This window comes from Aptenodytes patagonicus, chromosome 2, assembly GCF_965638725.1.
Source record: "Aptenodytes patagonicus chromosome 2, bAptPat1.pri.cur, whole genome shotgun sequence".
Taxonomy (NCBI): Eukaryota; Metazoa; Chordata; class Aves; order Sphenisciformes; family Spheniscidae; genus Aptenodytes; species Aptenodytes patagonicus.
The window spans coordinates 87585960-87603480 of record NC_134950.1 but is presented as its reverse complement, the minus strand read 5'-3'; the positions used below and the strand labels follow the sequence as shown (position 1 = coordinate 87603480).

General features: G+C 43.3%; 1 protein-coding gene across 1 annotated transcript in view; it reads left to right on the top strand.

Annotated features, from left to right (window-relative positions):
- CDH12 (cadherin 12) overlaps positions 1 to 17521 on the top strand; it is a 630395-nt gene that overhangs the window by 594230 nt on the left and 18644 nt on the right. The window contains exon 9 of the mRNA XM_076330376.1: positions 16134 to 16270. Within this exon, the coding sequence (XP_076186491.1) occupies positions 16134 to 16270 (137 nt within the window). The remainder of the gene's footprint in view (positions 1 to 16133; positions 16271 to 17521) is intronic.

Below are 17521 nucleotides of genomic sequence, written 5' to 3'. Positions count from 1 at the left end.
AACATTACCACGTCCTTTACATTTTCTGGTTAATGACAAGAAAATTTTACAACAAAATTTCAAATGTTATTTTGCCATTATTAGCATTAGATTTTTTCTAATAACTCTTACTATGAATATATCAGATTATGTTTTTATGTGACAGTAGATAAGTTTGACTGGATTTACTTCCTCTAAGCAGAATATCATAGTATTAAAACCAGGGTATTAAAACTAGGAGTTCCGCAGAATTGAGGTCCTATTTCTTTTCATTATATTCAGACATTTATTTTTGATATTAACAGAGTTTTATTCAAGAAAAAGTATTTTTATTTTATTACATATATCTAATCTTTTATATATCTAATACTTTGTATGCATGCAGCACAACAGTTGCTGGGCTGTACAGTGCAAAGGGCACTTAAAGAAATATGAGAAAGAACCCTGTGGTTGTATTACCACAGGACAACGTGAATGATATGCAAAGACTATTGTCTGCTACTGTTAGGCAAGCAGTGCATTACACCTTATTTCATATTAGCAAGCTGCACAGAAGAGAAAAAAGGATATTTGCCATTGCTGCTCTTGTAAAACCTTGTGAGACAGCACTTTTAAGTTAATAGAAAACCACAAGACTCAGAATCAAGGGTAATCTTTAAATCAAATGAAGGTATGAAAAAGAAACTAAAGTAACTTAATACTGATTCAAGTGCTGCACCCCTGAGGAAGACTTTGGAAACCTATCTATCCTATTTATGCCTAAAAGCAGATAACTCAGAGGACTGTATCATTTAGCACAGGAAAATAAAATGTTACATCTAATTATACTTGTTTGAACTTCATGGCTTCTCTAAGCATGCATAGTCTACAAAGGACTTTAAAATTTCTTGATTGCACCTTTAGCAAAATCATGGCAATCACTCCTCAATCTTAACTAGAATGGAATATACTTCCAGTAATCAGCAGTTCAGCACTTACATTTGAGAAGAGCAATAAAGAACTGACTTAATGTTTCAAATATGTATGTATGTACATATGGTGATACGATTTTTTTGAGTTTTACGCAACGGTAACTCAGTGAATGGATCATCTTAGGAATTGCAGGAAGGAAATTTCAGTGGCAGGATGGGATTTTGGAGGACACAAAGTGGTTTGCATGCTTCAGTGCATTACATTCTCTAACATTGTAATCTCTTTCAGCCTTACTTGAAGTCTGAATTTCTTGTTTCTCATTGTAGTAGTGATTTTTCTGTTTCTCTACATTTTAATAACTGTAATCATTTAAAAAAAAAAAAAACAAAAAACCCAACAACTTTTATAGTTATATTTTAAAATATTTGGAACTACATCTTAGAGCAGATTGTAACTGAATATGATTAGTATAAAGATACTGTTTCCTGTTAGGTATCAGAGTTTAGCATTACAGGGACTAATAGGATTATTCTGTCCATCTTTCTAGAAACTTCCCTTATTGCACAGTCTCCATTATTTTACCCAGCTTAGCTTTGTGGTACCAAGTGACAGAACTCGTATCATTCCTCTTGTGTGCAGCGTAATATACATCACTGCCAGAAAGATTTTGCTGCATAACATAAATTTTCCCTTTCTCAATTTTGCCCCTCTGCTTCTCTGTGCTGAACAAAATAATACTTTTCCTTTCTCAGTGTTTAAGCCTTTCAGCTATCTGTAGACCATTATCATGTCTCCCTTTTGTCATCTCTTATCCAAGCTAAAAATATTTTAGTTCTTTTAATCTTTCCTTATAACTCACGATGCCTAGACCCAAGACAGTTTTCCTTGCTCTTCTGTAAACTCCTTCCAATTCGTTGATATCTATCTAGTGACGTGATGCCCAGGACAAAATTCTGTTGTAGAGGTGTCATTTTATCAACATCTGGTTATATGCAGTAATCTATTAATTTCCAGCCACAGCACATGATTATTCTACTCATGAAAATTCCTTTGGACTTTCAGGTAGTCAAATCACACCTAAAGTTTCATTTGTATTCTTCTAGTCCCTCACCCCTTTTGCCACTCCTGCTTTACATGTTTCTTTCATCTATTTAATTATATATGTATTGGAATTACAAAAAAATCCTAACTGATCAAAATTCCCAAATGAATCTTATTATCTTTCATTTATGTTTCTAATTTTTTTATGTTCCCATCTATTATTTCTGATATGATAGGTGGTATGTAACTGTCCCAAGTTGGCATAAACTCTGAATTTCATTTACCTGCAGTTCAATATTTAAATAAAACTTAAAGTGAACACAGTTTAAACAGTTTAAGGTCATGTACACAAATAGTGATCTATCACATTACATCAAACTGTTATTTCATCCCTCACCTTTCTTTGCAACATTTTTCTACCAAAAATCAGTGTTCTGTCTCACTAGATACCAGAGTAAGGAATGTGCTTTACATCAGCGAAGTGTGAGTTGAGACAAGTTGAGATATTTTTATAAAGCACCTCTATCAACCAGGCTATTTGTCCCTCTCAAGCTAAAAAAAATTAACAGGAATTTTTAAGGAAATGTCTATTCTGCATGAAGGCACAATGATCAGAAGCCATTAACCTTCAAATGCTCAATTTCCAGTTGTGGTGAGCTCATATTGCCACTGCCTTTTTTAACTCTAGGATATTCCTTGCAATGAGGCACTGAGTAATTTAATAAGAAAAAGAGGAACCACTTAAGTCTATATCTTCTGAAGTCAGTCACTTAGCTATCTGTTAGGATCTTGGCCTACAGATCTGATATTTTACGTGATATGAAATGTAGCCTTCAGTTCCAGGAGAGAAATTACCAGGACAGTTATCCTTTCCACCTTTGAAGATCAGCGCTAAATTTCTCTTATTGTTGCTGTTGTTCCCATTTCTTAGAACCATAGAATCATAGAATCATAGAATAGTTTGGGTTGGAAGGGACCTCTAAAGGTCATCTAGTCCAACTCCCCTGCAATGAGCAGGGACATCTTCAACTAGATCAGGTTGCTCAGAGCCCCGTCCAACCTGACCTGGAATGTTTCCAGGGATGGAGCATCCACCACCTCGCTGGGCAACCTGTGCCAGTGCTTCACCACCCTCAGCGTAAAAAATGTCTTCCTTATATCTAGTCTAAATCTACCCCCCTTTAGTTTAAAACCATTCCCCCTTGTCCTGTCACAACAGGACCTGCTAAAAAGTTGTACCTTTCTTATAAGCTTCCTTTAAGTATTGAAAGGCTGCAATAAGGTCTCCCCGAAGCCGCCTCCTCTCCAGCCTGAACAACCCCAACTCTCTCAGCCTTTCCTCATAGGAGAGGTGTTCCATCCCCCTGATCATTTTTGTGGCCCTCCTCTGGACCCACTCTAACAGGTCCGTGTCTTTCTTATGCTGAGGGCTTCAGAGCTGGATGCAGCACTCCAGGTGGGGTCTCACCAGAGCAGAGTAGAGGGGCAGAATCCCCTCCCTCGACCTGCTGGCCACGCTTCTTTGGATGCAGCCCAGGATATGGTTGGCCTTCTGGGCTGTGAGTGCACATTGCTGGCTCATGTCCAGCTTTTCATCCCCCAGTACCTTGCCCAAGTCCTTCTCGGCAGGGCTGCGCTCAATCCCTTCATCCCCCAGCCTGTATTGATACTGGGGGTTGCCCCAACCCAGGTGCAGGACCCTGCACTTGGCCTTGTTAAACCTCATGAGGTTCACACAGGCCCACTCCTCCAGCTTGTCCAGGTCCCTCTGGATGGCATCCCGTCCCTCAGGCATGTCAACTGCACCATTCAGCTTGGTGTCATCTGTGAACTTGCTGAGGGTGCACTCGATCCCACTGTCTATGTCACTGATGAAGATATTAAACAGTACCGGTCCCAATATGGACCCCTGAGGGACACCACTCATCACCACTCTCCATCTGGACATTGAGCCGTTGACCACTACCCTCTGGATGTGACCATCTAACCAATTCCTCACCCACCGCACAGTCCACCCATCAAATCCATACCTCTCCAGTTTAGAGAGAAGGATGTTGTGGGGGACCGTGTCAAAGGCCTTACAGAGGTCCAGATGGACGACATCTGTAGCCCTTCCTGTGTCCACTGATGTAGTCCCTCCATCCTAGAAGGCCACTAGGTTGGTCAGGCAGGACTCGCCCTTGGTGAAGCCATGCTGGCTGCCTCGAATCACCTCCCTGTCCTCCATGTGCCTTAGCATAGCTTCCAGGAGGATCTGCTCCTTGATCTTCCCAGGCACAGATATGAGACTGACTGGCCTTTTTTAGTCTTCCTTTTTTCCCTTTTTAAAAATGGGGTTATATTTCCCCTTTTCCAGTCAGTAGGAACTTCACCGAACTGCCACGACTTCTCAAATACGATGGATACTGGCTTAGCAACTTCATCTGCCAGTTCCCTCTGGACCTGCGGATGGATCTTATCGGGTCCCATGGACTTGTGCACCTTCAGGTGCCTTAGATGGTCTCGAACCTGATGTTCTCCCACAGTGAGTGGCTCTTCATTCTCCAAGTCCCCGCCTTTGTCTTCTGCGGCTTGGGCAGTGTGGCTTGAGCACTTGCCGGTGAAGTCTGGGACAAAAAAGTCAGCAAGTACCTCCGCCTTCTCTGTATCCTGGGTAACCAGGTCTCCCGTTTCGTTCCAGAGAGTGCCCACATTTTCCCTAGTCTTCCTTTTATCCCTGACGTACCTATAGAAGCTTTTCTTGTTGCCCTTGAAGTCCCTGGCAGATTTAATTCTATCAGGGCTTTAGCTTTCCTAACCTGATCCTGGCTGCTCGGACAATTTCTCTGTATTCCTCCCAGGCTACCTGTCCTTGCTTCCACCCTCTGTAGGCTTCCTTTTTGTGTTTGAGTTTGGCCAGGAGCTCCTTGTTCATCCATGCAGGCCTCCTGGCATTTTTGCCTGACTTCCTCTTTGTTGGGATGCATCACTCCTGAGCTTGGAGGAGGTGATCCTTGAATATTACCCAGCTTTCTTGGGGCCCTCTTCCCTCCAGGGCTTTGTCCCATGGCACTCTACCAAGCAGATCCCTGAAGGGGCCAAAGTCTGCTCTCCTGAAGGCCAGGGGAGTGAGCTTGCTGTGCGCCCTCCTCGCTGCCCTAAGGATCTTGAACTCCACCATTTCGTGGTCGCTGCAGCCCAGGCTGCCCTTGAGCTTCACATTCCCCACCAGCCCCTCCTTGTTGGTGAGAACAAGGTCCAGCGTAGCACCTCTCCTTATTGGCTCCTCTACCACTTGGAGAAGGAAGTTATCACCGACGCATTCCAGGAACCTCCCTGATTGCTTATGTCCTGCCGTGTTGTCCCTCCAACAGATGTTGGGGTGGTTGAAGTCCCCCATGAGGACCAGGGCTTGTGAATATGACGCTGCTCCTATCTGTCTGTAGAGGGCCTCATCCACTCTGTCTTCTTGGTCGGGTGGCCTGTAGCAGACCCCCACTGTAATGTCACCTGTCCCTGGCCTCCCTTTAATCCTGACCCATAAGCTCTCGGTTGGCTCCTCATCCATCCCCAGGCAGAGCTCCATGCACTCCAACTGGTCATTGACATAGAGGGTGACACCCCCTCCTCGTCTTCCCTGCATGTCCTTCCTAAAGAGCCTGTATCTTTCCATTCCAAGACTCCAATCATAGGAGCCATCCCACCACGTCTCCGTGACGCCAATAAGGTTGTAGCCCTGCAGGTGTGCACTTGTCTCTAAGTCCTCTTGTTTATTCCCCATGCTACGTATGTTTGCATAGAGGCATTTAAGTTGGGCCCCCAATGAAGCTGTCTTACTGGCTGGAGTTCCTTTGTGCTGCTCTTCAGGTGCTCTCCTGTTGACCTGTGATCCTTCTCCAGGCTCTGGGCACCTATTTGCTGGCCCTGGCATCAAACTGGTAGGAGTGGGATGGATTGAGGTTCCCCTCCCCCAGCATCTCTAGTTTTAAGCCCTCTTCACCAGCTTGGCAAGCCGATGACTGAAGATGCTCTTCCCCTCCTCTGATAGATGGACCCCGTCAGCCCCCAGTAGACCAGGTTTCTCAAAGCGAGTCCCATGGTCTAAGCAGCCAAACCCCTGGCTGTGGCACCAGTCCCGTAACCATTTGTTGACTCACCAGATTCGACTGGCCCTTTCAAACCCCTTCCCTTTGACCAGCAGGATTGATGAGAAAACTACCTGTGCTCCAGAGTCCCTTACTGCCGCTGCCAGGGCTCTGTAGTCTTTGATAGTCCTCAGACTGCTCCTGGCTGTGTCACTGATGCCCATGTGAAACAGCAGCAGCGGAAAACATTCAGTGGACTGTATGAGGCTTGGTAGCCTCTCGGTGACATCCCTGGTACGAACCCCCGGTAAGCAGCACACCTCTCTAGAGAGTGCGTCCGGTCGACAAATGGGTGCCTCCGTATGACTCAGAAGAGTCACCTGCTACTATCACCCGTTGCCTTTTCTTAGTTGCGCTGGTTGTTATATGGGGGGCAGATCAGGCTGCCTTACTCAGCTCCAGCATCTCTTCTGATGTGATGGGTCTTCTTCAGTCTGCAGAGCGGTGAAGAGGTTCCGCAAGGGCACCTCAGGCTTTGAGGGAAGTCTCTTCCTCCTGCTGGTCCTTGCCATTGCAACCGTCCATTCTTCTGCATTATTGCCCCCCCTCCCTTCTGTCTGTGCTGGTGTGGGAGTTTTTGGCTGTTTGGCCATGGGCTGCGGGTCTTCTGCAGACTGTGTTTGGAACCAGCTACCTAACTCCTTCTCTGCCTCCCTGATGTTACTCAGCCTTCTCACTGCCTCCTGCAGCTCAGCCACCTGCTGCAGGAGGTCCTCCACCTGGGCATACCTTTTGCAGGTAGGTCTGCTGCCTGTCCCTGCCCCAGGAGAAAGGTCTAGGCTCCTCCTGCAGCCTGAGGTCTGCACTGCAGCCTCTCCCTTCAGCAGCTCCATCTGGGTGCAGGCATCAGCCGCCGCCGGGGTAGATGGTGCAGACCCCCCAGCTGGAGCCACGGCCTTTGTTCTCAGACGAGTGCCCACCATTCTGCCTTGAGGGTCAGGTAGGATGAGTGCCCTTGACCTGTGCCAATGGTCACAGAACGGTGCCTGGTTGCTGGGTTATGTGTACTCAAGTCTCCCACTCGGCCATGGAATGCCCCTCCTTCGAAGAGGCGCCCTCCCTGCATGCCCTCCCATGTGAACTGCCACACAAACTGCCATGCCACGCCCTAGTTGACATGCCACGCCCTGTTTGCCCATCCTGGTCGCAGCGCTCCTGGTGGCCAGCGCTCCCTGGGGCTGCCCTTAGTGGGAGTGGGGGGTGGCAGCCGTTACTCCTGGCCCACACCTCGTCAGCCGCCCTCGTGGGAGCTGCTGGCTCCTGGCAGGTCCCTGCGCTCTCCTGGGTTTTTCCCAGCTCAGGAAACCCACCCCGTACACCGCAATCTGCTGCTCTGCTGTGGGACGTTCCTGCACCGGAGCTGATTGCCTCTGCGATCACCTCTTCTTCCCATTGTCTTTACCCCGCAAAGCAGAAAAAGTCTGTGTTTGTGTAAATTCTTTCATTCCCCTAATCATTTAAGAGTCATAGTCCAGAGTATCTAATTTGCATATATTAACATTTCATACATATTGCTTATTTGCTCTTTATCAACAGAACTGCTTTCAGTAGCAATTCTCTCAAAGCGGTCAAACTGAAACCTCTCAAGTGGGTAACACTAAACAAACCAGTTTCAAGCACTGAAATACACCAACAATTCAGCCTGGACTGAGAAAGTGGCCTTTACCTCAGTTGACTGAGTTGCCTAAATTGAGACCTGCATCACAACCAGCTCCTCAGGTGTCTGCAGGGTGACACAAGAACTCTCAGAGATGCCTTAGTCCATCTGAGAGCTGCAGGCACCTCCTCCTCCCACCACTGACTGGCCATAGGGGTTTTCCAGAGTGGCTGGGCAAGGATGCAATGCTTGGGGAAGGTCAGAAGGGACTGGTGACCCAACAGAAGAGCACCTTCAGTGAAATTAAACTTATAAAGGGCCCAGCCAGTCAAGAAACTACAGAAAATGAAAGGAAGGATCTTTCCTCCTTCCAATATGGTTCAGTTACTGGGAAAGGCATTAAGTACCTATTTGAAATTGGAAAAAACTGTGGGTTGGAAAAGCATAGTTGCAAGCATAGTTCTCTTAGAAATGATACTTTTTATCCCATTGCATCAGGAATTTTCTTACACTTAAAAAAAAACCATTCTAGTGCTTGGGTTTGACAAGCTGTAGTTGGAGTAGTAAGATGCTTTCTAAACAGGGGTTGGCAGCAAAATTATTCAGAGTGTACACAGAAAGTTTGTGGTTTGGGTTTCCTTGATTCACCATCTGGGTCAGCATAAGGTACAATTTCACAATAGAAATTGAAATACAAACAAGAATATTTATGTTGATGAGTGGCACAGCTGATGAAGGACAACTCTTGTCATGGTTTAACCCCAGCTGGCAACTGAGCACCACACAGACACTCGCTCACTCCCCCCACCCCCTGGTGGGATGGGGGAGAGAATTGGAAGAGTAAAAGTGAGAAAACTCATGGGTTGAGATAAAAACAGTTTAATAATTGAAATAGAATATAATAATAATAATAATAATATACAAAGCAAGTGATGCACAGTGCAATTGCTCACCACCCGCCGACCGATGCCCAGCCAGTCCCTGAGCAGCGGCCCCCCCGGCCAGCTTTCCCCAGTTTATGTACTGAGCATGACATCACACGGTATGGAATATCCCTTGGGCCAGTTTGGGTCAGCTGTCCTGGCTGTGCCCCCTCCCAGCTTCTTGTGCACCTCCAGCCTTCTCAGTCGGTAGAGCATGGGGAGCTGAAAAGTCCTTGGCTAGTGTAAGCATTACCTAGCAACAGCTAAAACATCGGTGTGTTATCAACATTGTTCTCATCCTAAATCCAAAACACAGCATTGTACCAGCTACTAGGAAGGAAATTAACTCTATCCCAACCAAAGCCAGGACAGTATCCACCCCTTATTCTATACCATCTACGTCATGCCCAGGTCCCACACTTTCCAATACATTTCCATTAATCACTCCTCTTTTCCTGTTTTTGATATATATACACACAGATATCATTCTCTTAATCTATGGGCCATCCCTATAAAATGTTCGTTGGGTTCATTTAGTCCATGCCTTTGAGCTCCATCTGTCATAACAGTCCTTCAGGGCAGGAAAGATGGAGATGGTATGTGGTGTTGGATTGTTCCATGCTGAAGCCAGTTCTGGTACCATCGTCACTGTGCTTTGCTCGGTTTCATTAAAGTTTATTCTTCATTAATCTGGGTGATTCTTATTGTAATATCATTGGTATGGCATATAATATTATGTAGCAATTGACATCGTATAATTCAGATCATTGGCTATTCTCACCCAAAATCAAATCCCCTTGAGGTACACATCGGACTTCCCCATCCTTCCGCATCACCCACCAAGTGCACCCAGGTCCTTGAACAAAAGCAATCCCACAGATGGGTTTGCCTCTGCCCAAGTCAGGAATAACCCAGACTGTCTTCCCCAGCGTATTTTTTATGTGCACTACAGGGACTTTATCCCCTTCTACAGTACGTAAAAGTTCTGACTGGGCAGGGCCTGCTCAGTTGGCAGATCCCCTCGTGTTGACTAACCAGGTGGCCTTTGCTAAATGTGCATCCCAATGTTTGAATGTCCCAGCACCCATTGCTCTCAGTGTAGTCTTTAACAGTCCATTGCATCGTTCAATTTTCCCAGAGGCTGGTGCATGACAGGGGATGTGATACACCCACTCAATGCCGTGCTCTTTGGCCCAGGTGTCTATGAGGTTGTTTCAGAAATGAGTCCCGTTGTCTGCCCCAATTCTTTCTGGGGTGCCATGTCGCCATAGGACTTGCTTTTCAAGGCCCAGGATAGTGTTCTGGGTGGTGGCATGGGGCACGGGATATGTTTGCAGCCATCTTGTGGTTGCCTCCACCATGGTGAGCACATGACACTTGCCTTGGTGGGTTTGTGGGAGTGTGATATAATCGATCTGCCAGGCCTCCCCATATTTATATTTCAACCATCGTCCTCCATACCAGAGAGGCTTTAGCCACTTGGTTTGCTTGATTGCAGCACATGTTTCACATTCATGGATAACCTGAGCAATAATGTCCATGGTCAAGCCCACCCCTCGATCACGAGCCCATCTATATGTTGCATCTCTTCCTTGGTGACCTGAGGTGTCATGGGCCCACCGAGCTAGAAATAATTCACCCTTATGTTGCCAGTCCAGATCCACCTGAGCCACTTCAATCTTAGCAGCCTGATCCACCTGCTGGTTGTTTTGATGTTCTTCAGTGGCCCAACTCGGGTACGTGAGCATCTGATCAGCATTAAGCATGCTGATCAATGCAGAGAAGCATTGTGATGGCCCTTCTCCAGGGTCGTCTGCCTCATCCACTTCTTCCTCTGGCTCCCTTTTAGAGGAATTTTCTTCCTCCCTTACTAAACGAGCCGACTTCCGCTTCCAAGATTTCTTCTTGTGTACAGGGGTGACTGATACCGGCAGAGGTTGGTTCTTTGGTTCAGGCGCAGTGCCTGTCCATTATCACTGGCCCCATTATCTCCCAGAAACTGGAGAACTGAAATCAGCTCATCAGTGCTCATTCAGTCAATTACTCTATTGAAATAGAATAAAATAATAATAATAAGGTATTATTATTTTATTAATAATTTTATTCTGTATTTCCTCCATAAAAAAAACTCTCAGAGGAAGTACTGTAATTGCTAATTGTCTCCACAAAGTGGTACCCAAAGTACAGTAATGGCTTCAGTACAAAGCTATAATAATAATAATAATAATAATAATAATAATAATAATAATAATATACAAAGCAAGTGATGCACAATGCAATTGCTCACCACCTGCCGACCGATGCCCAGCCAGTCCCCGAGCAGCGGCCCCCCCGGCCAGCTTTCCCCAGTTTATGTACTGAGCATGACGTCACATGGTATGGAATGTCCCTTGGGCCAGTTTGGCTGTGCCCCCTCCCAGCTTCTTGTGCACCTCCAGCCTTCTCAGTCAGCAGGGCATGGGAAGCTGACAAGTCCTTGGCTAGTGTAAGCATTACCTAGCAACAGCTAAAACATCGGTGTGTTATCAAGATTATTCTCATCCTAAATCTAAAACACAGCACTGTACCAGCTACTAGGAAGGAAATTAACTCTATCCCAACCAAAACCAGGACAACTCTGTATCAAATATAAAAATTAAGTGAATGTGTCCCCCTCACCTTTTTTTTTTTCTTTTTTTTTTTTCCCTTTTCTTCTTTTAGAAGGCTGGTTGCAATTACTGTACACTATTTATGGAACAGTAAAATAAATTGGATGACTCCTTTCCATTTTCATGCCAATTCCAATTGAATAACGTACTTTAATCCTTCAGATGATTTTCTGTATGCATGTTGTTGCAGCAGGAGCAAGTTTGGTCTGAGTGCCTTCAGCTTAACAGTATCTCTAGTGAAAAAGGTTGTAAACAGCATCTTTCCTTCACTGTTCCTTTCAGCAGCTTGGGCAGGTCAGAGCTCTTCTCCTCATGTTCACCATCACTGCACCATACCTATCATCTGTGTTTTAGCACTCTTTAACTAAAACAGCCGTAATATTTTTTAGCTGGTGGAAATATCAACAGAAAATTTTATATGTATGTGTGTATATGGAATGCAAGGGAGATTTGAGTATGAAACCGTAACAGTATAGGTTATTCATTATCAAGGTAATACTAGCAAGACTGGAATACTCAGCTGAATTTTGGAAAACAGAAAAAAAATGGCTATTATCTTGTAAAGGACCTTGTAACTTTCTCCTAAGCTCCCCTCTTTGAGCTTAGTCCAAGACGCAATATACTTTCATCTGCAAATTTGAGAACAGCTGGTGAAATCCCCACTAAGGGTCAATTCATGGGCACACAAATGCATACTCTATTGTGTTTCAGCATCAACTAAAAAAAGAAAAAAAAAAGATAGTAATATGTTGTAAGTTGTTGCATGCTGTAACTTGTTATATGATTCCTCTGTTGCATTGTGTCACCACTGCTGTCACTATCAAGACAGAACAACAAAGACAGACTTTGGAAACATTTACAAACTTCTGGTGAGGATGGACCCCACTGTTCCCAAGGCCATCCTTGCTAGGCAGGGGAAGTCTTCCCCTCCACATTTTGAAGACCAAAAAACACCAACCCAAGTCGTGAGCTTCACAGCCTCCTTAGCCTCCTGCCACCTCCCATCCCTCCTGAGCATGTTGTCACGCATGTTTCCGTAGCAGCAGCAGGACAGCTGTCTAGTTGTTTTATTCATGGTATGACAGTCTGAGGCAACTACAGTTGTCTGCTTGATGGCTCAGAGTTCCTGTTATCCTCACAAGTGTGATCTGCTGTCATTCATGTATTCAACAGCACTCCATCAAGCACTCTGTTATCTTCTGTGCTGCAGCTAGAGTCGACACAGTCTTCCCCATGTTCCTCCGCTCTTCAAAAGAAGATGGGCCCTCTTCCAGGGGAGTGCTCTGTGAGACCCCATGAGCTACATATAGCCTCACAGTTTAGCCAAGGTGAATGCAAATTATTCTTGGAGCTCCTAAGAGGGCAGCGAGTGCCTTTGTGAACAGTCTGGATGAGAATCTTTCAGACTTGACTCTTATTTTATAAACCAAATATTTCCATTCTGTCTCTTCTATTCTACTTGATGTACAAATATAGCTATACTTGGGAAGACCCAAACAATGTTAGCAAAGGTGTATCCCTCCACACTTATCCTCGCCCCACTTCAATAACATAATCTGGAATACAAACCTTTGTGGGGAAGTATATTCAGGGAGACATAATTCAAAGTTCCTTCCCCGTCAGTGAATATGAACAATATATCAATGTCCTGGTACTCAGAGCTGCCAGGCAGGCCTGTTCAGGTGCTTCTGAAAAATAATACTGCTGTGTCCTATGTCAAGTAAGGCTGTGCCAGTTCTCCCTAACTTTTCAAGGACAGAGCTGCCTCTTGGCATTAGTGCAGTTATCCATGATCTGTCTTGCAGGGACTCTGAGCAGTCAAACAAACCAAGTTCAGTTGCTTCAAACTGCTAGACCATGACTAGAGGATTGAGACAGCTGTCCTAATATCAGTATTTCAAGAGTGTTCCTCTTTGTGTCGCAATCTAACAACAAATGTCAGGCTTTATTTCCCAGATACTTGGGTTTATCTCTGGAAAGTTACTGATTTTTCTGGTTGGAGACCCTTTTCCCATTTCTTCTTTTCTTGAAAGCATTTTTTCCAAGTAAAAGACAGAGCTCAGGCAATACTGTTGGACTTGGAAAGAGACTAACTCTTGCTGTGCTGCTTACAAAGGTTCTCACATTGAACATCAGACTGTACGAAAGAGTGCTTTTGAGCTGTAAAAGGAACCTACAATTCTTTTTGGGCCTCCCCCAAAGATGACCTCTCTTTGGGATGTTCCAAAAATTCCTATTTGAAAAGCAGCCAGATGGGGTCCCCTTCACTCTTTTACTAGGCCTCACAGACTTACTGAAGTATCTGGGAGCAGTACTATGTCCAGAAGAGCTGTCTGTAAGAGGATCTTCTGCCAGATATGTTTTCATGGGTGCTGCACATGGACAACAATGAAAGGAGGACGAATGACTGTTTGCAGGTTTTCCTGTAAACATATGTATTTTAGGCAATACATCTCCAATACTTCTACTCCTCTTCCCTCTGTAATCTAATTGGATATATAGCTTCTTAGGATGAAAGGAGCTGAAATGACTGGCTGTTCTACCCCTAATTTTACCATATGTGCAGCACATGGAGAGAGAAGGAAGGGATGCCAAAGTAAAGGAAGGAAGACAGTGCCAAAGTAAAAAAACAAAACAAAACAAAACAGACTAGCAATGCCAACAATGCTGGCACGTTTCTACAGTGTTAATGCTGGTGAAGACAATGAATTTGGAAGAACTGTTACAGTTTTGTTTTTATCAAACTGTTCAATTCCCACAGATCCTCCTTCCAGTGAAGCCAAGAGGAATTCTGCCATTAGTTTCAGCAGGAGTAGTGCTAGTCTTGCAGTGCTTATTGTGGACTTTGATCCTGCTGATGTTTATGTTTAGGAGTAGGCATACTGGGCTTGTGCATAAAGTTAATCACCTGCGTGAATGTTTGCAGACAGGTTATCAGATTCTGATCCTACAAATATTTATGCTTGAACTCAACTTCAAATGCAACAGTGTTCAAACTGAATATATTTTCTGCAGTTTCAAAGCCGCCTGGTGAAGGAGGCTATCACCTACACTGTGCTTTGAATTAGGTCCTGTACTTTCTTCACTGGCTTGTACTGTGGTGTGTAAGGTACTTAGACAAAGCTCATCTTCCTAAGGGGAAAGATAAGCAAAGTTACTTTCTCATGCTTTGATCCCATTTATTTGTGCGTAGCTGCATATTTAATTTAGGAAGAAATTACAATCTATTAAACATGCAAAGCCTGAAAGAGTAATTCTACTCTTCCTGAAAGAGTATCTCAGTGTACTGATATTTCTAATACATGGCTTATATATTTTTCATAATTTTTATGCCAACCAAATTTTGAACAATGAGATTGAAATTACAAATGTGGGTATCATATACAAGAAAATGTGCCTGCTCAGCTGTGTAAGAGGATACATGTTGCCTTTAGCAAATCATTTCTGAGGCTTTTCAAATAAAGCAGTGAACTAGTAATGATGCCTGTTGATTGATGAAATAACCTATTTCATCTACAGATAGGATTTTTCTTGTGATTTTGATTAAACAAAATGTCTCCAAAGGAGCATGGTACCTTATTTGTGATTTTTTTACTATTCAGGTCTTCCTGAGCTACTGGCATTCTTGAGTCCCAATCTGAGATATTTTCTTCAGGAATATGCCATATACCTCTTTCTACCATTGCTTCCTTCTACAGCAATAAACATAGTGTTTATCATTGCATTCTCTATATATTCTTTCCATAAATCTCACTAATCAGAGAAGGAAATACTAGCTTTTATTCTCATTCTCACTGATTTACATGCAACGAGGTGTCATAGGCACGGTCTTCTGGCCTTTATGATCTTCTAAATGTACTTGTTGTTGAGTGCCATTTTGTTCTTACTGCCTACTGCTCACCAATGGCTTTCTCAATTTCATCCTGCCTATTTTTTGAGAAACATGATCAAGGTATGAAAGGACTAACAATGAAAAGGAAATCAGTAGCTGGCAGCACAAATTATTATTCTGTTTTGACTACAAACAGTAGCATCAAATGTGAAAATAGACTTTCAAATTAATTAGCATTTAAGGGAAATAGGTTTGGAATAATTATCAGATTGCTTTTAAGCAGCTATGTTTACAAGCGCATCTGCTTCCTATTAAGTCCTTTCTAGGGAAAAATAACAAATAAGTACACATTTTGAGTTTTGAATCTGTTTTATGTTCGTACTTTTTTACAAATTAAGGCTCAGGAGAATAAAAACACAATGGTATTGCCCTGTTCCTCACAGCTCCAGTGAAAGTGAAAGTTGCCTATTCTTCCCAAAGGCAAAGAGCCTTTTATTGCTCCTATATATGTGGGGAAATAAGTATGCTCTTCTCCATCTCCCATACTGTGACTCTTCCAACACCCCTTAGGTGAGGGATCTTAGTAGACTGTGCCAACACCCTGTATATGTCCACTAGGACACCTCTTTGCAAGCCCACTGAGGCTACTTCCAGCCTATTGCAGCTACAAATGGCTGTAAAGAGACCAGATCTGATCCACCCTACATCGCTATTCATACCTTAAGCACTATTTCACATATCTTTTCTCTTTTTCCCTCTAAACATATCTAGTGCTTCCAAAGTGACTGGTATAAGTGATCAGAGTCACAGAAGCTGTGCATCAGCTTCTTGGGAGCTCAAAGATTTCAAATAATCTGAACACCAGAAGTACTAAATCTTTTATTATAACTCATTTTCCCTTGAGCATTCCAACTCTGCAAAAAATAAACAAATCATTCTTTATTGTCTTCTTCCTGCAAGGATGTAATAGCTGGGAAGAGAAAAATAACAAAACTTGAGCTAGCTAGACTGCTGTTATGATTAATGAATAATCTTTGCACATTTGCATCTATTTTGTTTAATATTTTTCACATACAGATATTTCATCGATTGGAAAAATGATGTGGACAGCTACTTTACAATAGATGCTACTGAAGGAACCATTGCTACTAATGAATTACTGGACAGAGAAAGCACAGCACAGTACAATTTCTCTATAATTGCAAGTAAAGTTAGTAAGTATGACACAAACTGAATTAATATGCTAATGTGGTATTTTTTTCAGAATGTAGCGCTCAGGCATAAATACGCTGTGAAGAGTGCATGTATTGCCAAGAGATTATTTAAGAAGGCCCAATAAATATCATTTTGCCAGACTCACTCTGAGGTTAAGTGTGATGTTCAAACAGCCCCGTATAGTAAGGTTTTTCTAGTAGCCCTCATGTACGGACTGTTCCCTCAGAAGCTGAAAAACATTTTGTCAGCGTGAAGAGCATGAGGAGCTGTATGGAGACCTTCCAATTCTTATTTCTAATTTTGTAATTCACTCCATATGAAATTAGGTCAGTCAAATAACAAGTCTGTTAATCTGCTTTTTGAAGGTAGAAAAATTTAAAGACTCATCTGATTCTCAGACAAAAAGTACACTAAAATTGAGTCAAGATTTAAGGCCCTAAATGAATCAGTCTGTGTGCTGCAGCTCTGCTCTTGTGTTTTGTCTCTGCCCAAGACTTTATGCCTAACCACTTGTTTTCTTTTCCTATAAAATTTGTGGTGGTTTTTTTTTTCATTTCTTGTCTTTGTGTCTTCTCCTGCATAGCTTTTTTTTTTATAAGAACTCCCTTCTTCTGCTGTATTATGTAGCTGCAGCTTTCTTCATTGCCATCCTTCTGTGTAGCATTCCTTCTTCATGATCCTGTCAAACTGAAACTCTCATAGACGTATGTCACCCTTTGAATACAAGTCTTTTGGTCACTTAGCGGTTGTGTAAAGGCCACAGAAGTCTTTCTGTTGACATCAATAGGCTGTAGAAGAGGACCCCTGCTGTATTTCCTCTTCATTCTGTATTGTTTATGTGTCCAGAAATGCAAGTTTCTAAAGCAAAAAACATGTTTTCCTCAATGTATTTCTTGGCACTGAGTCTTCAAAAAAATAATACATGCTACTAGCAGGAACAGGGAGATTTTGGAAGCAGTGAAGGTATACATTATTTAAAATAAAAAATAAATACTCAGTTGTAGTTATCTCAAAAAGAACCATAGGCTCAGTCCCTGGAGCCTGAAACTATAATGAGGACACCAGTCAAATGAAAACTTGAATTTTATCTGTAGCTTGGAAAAGGAATACCCTAACAGAGGAAACTAATCTATCACAAGTGACTGAGTATATGGAGATACATGTGCATGTGTATATTGACAGAAAGCCCACCAGAACTGTAATTTGTTTCCAGAGAAACTGAAAGGCAGGTAGATGTAGAGGGGAAGTCT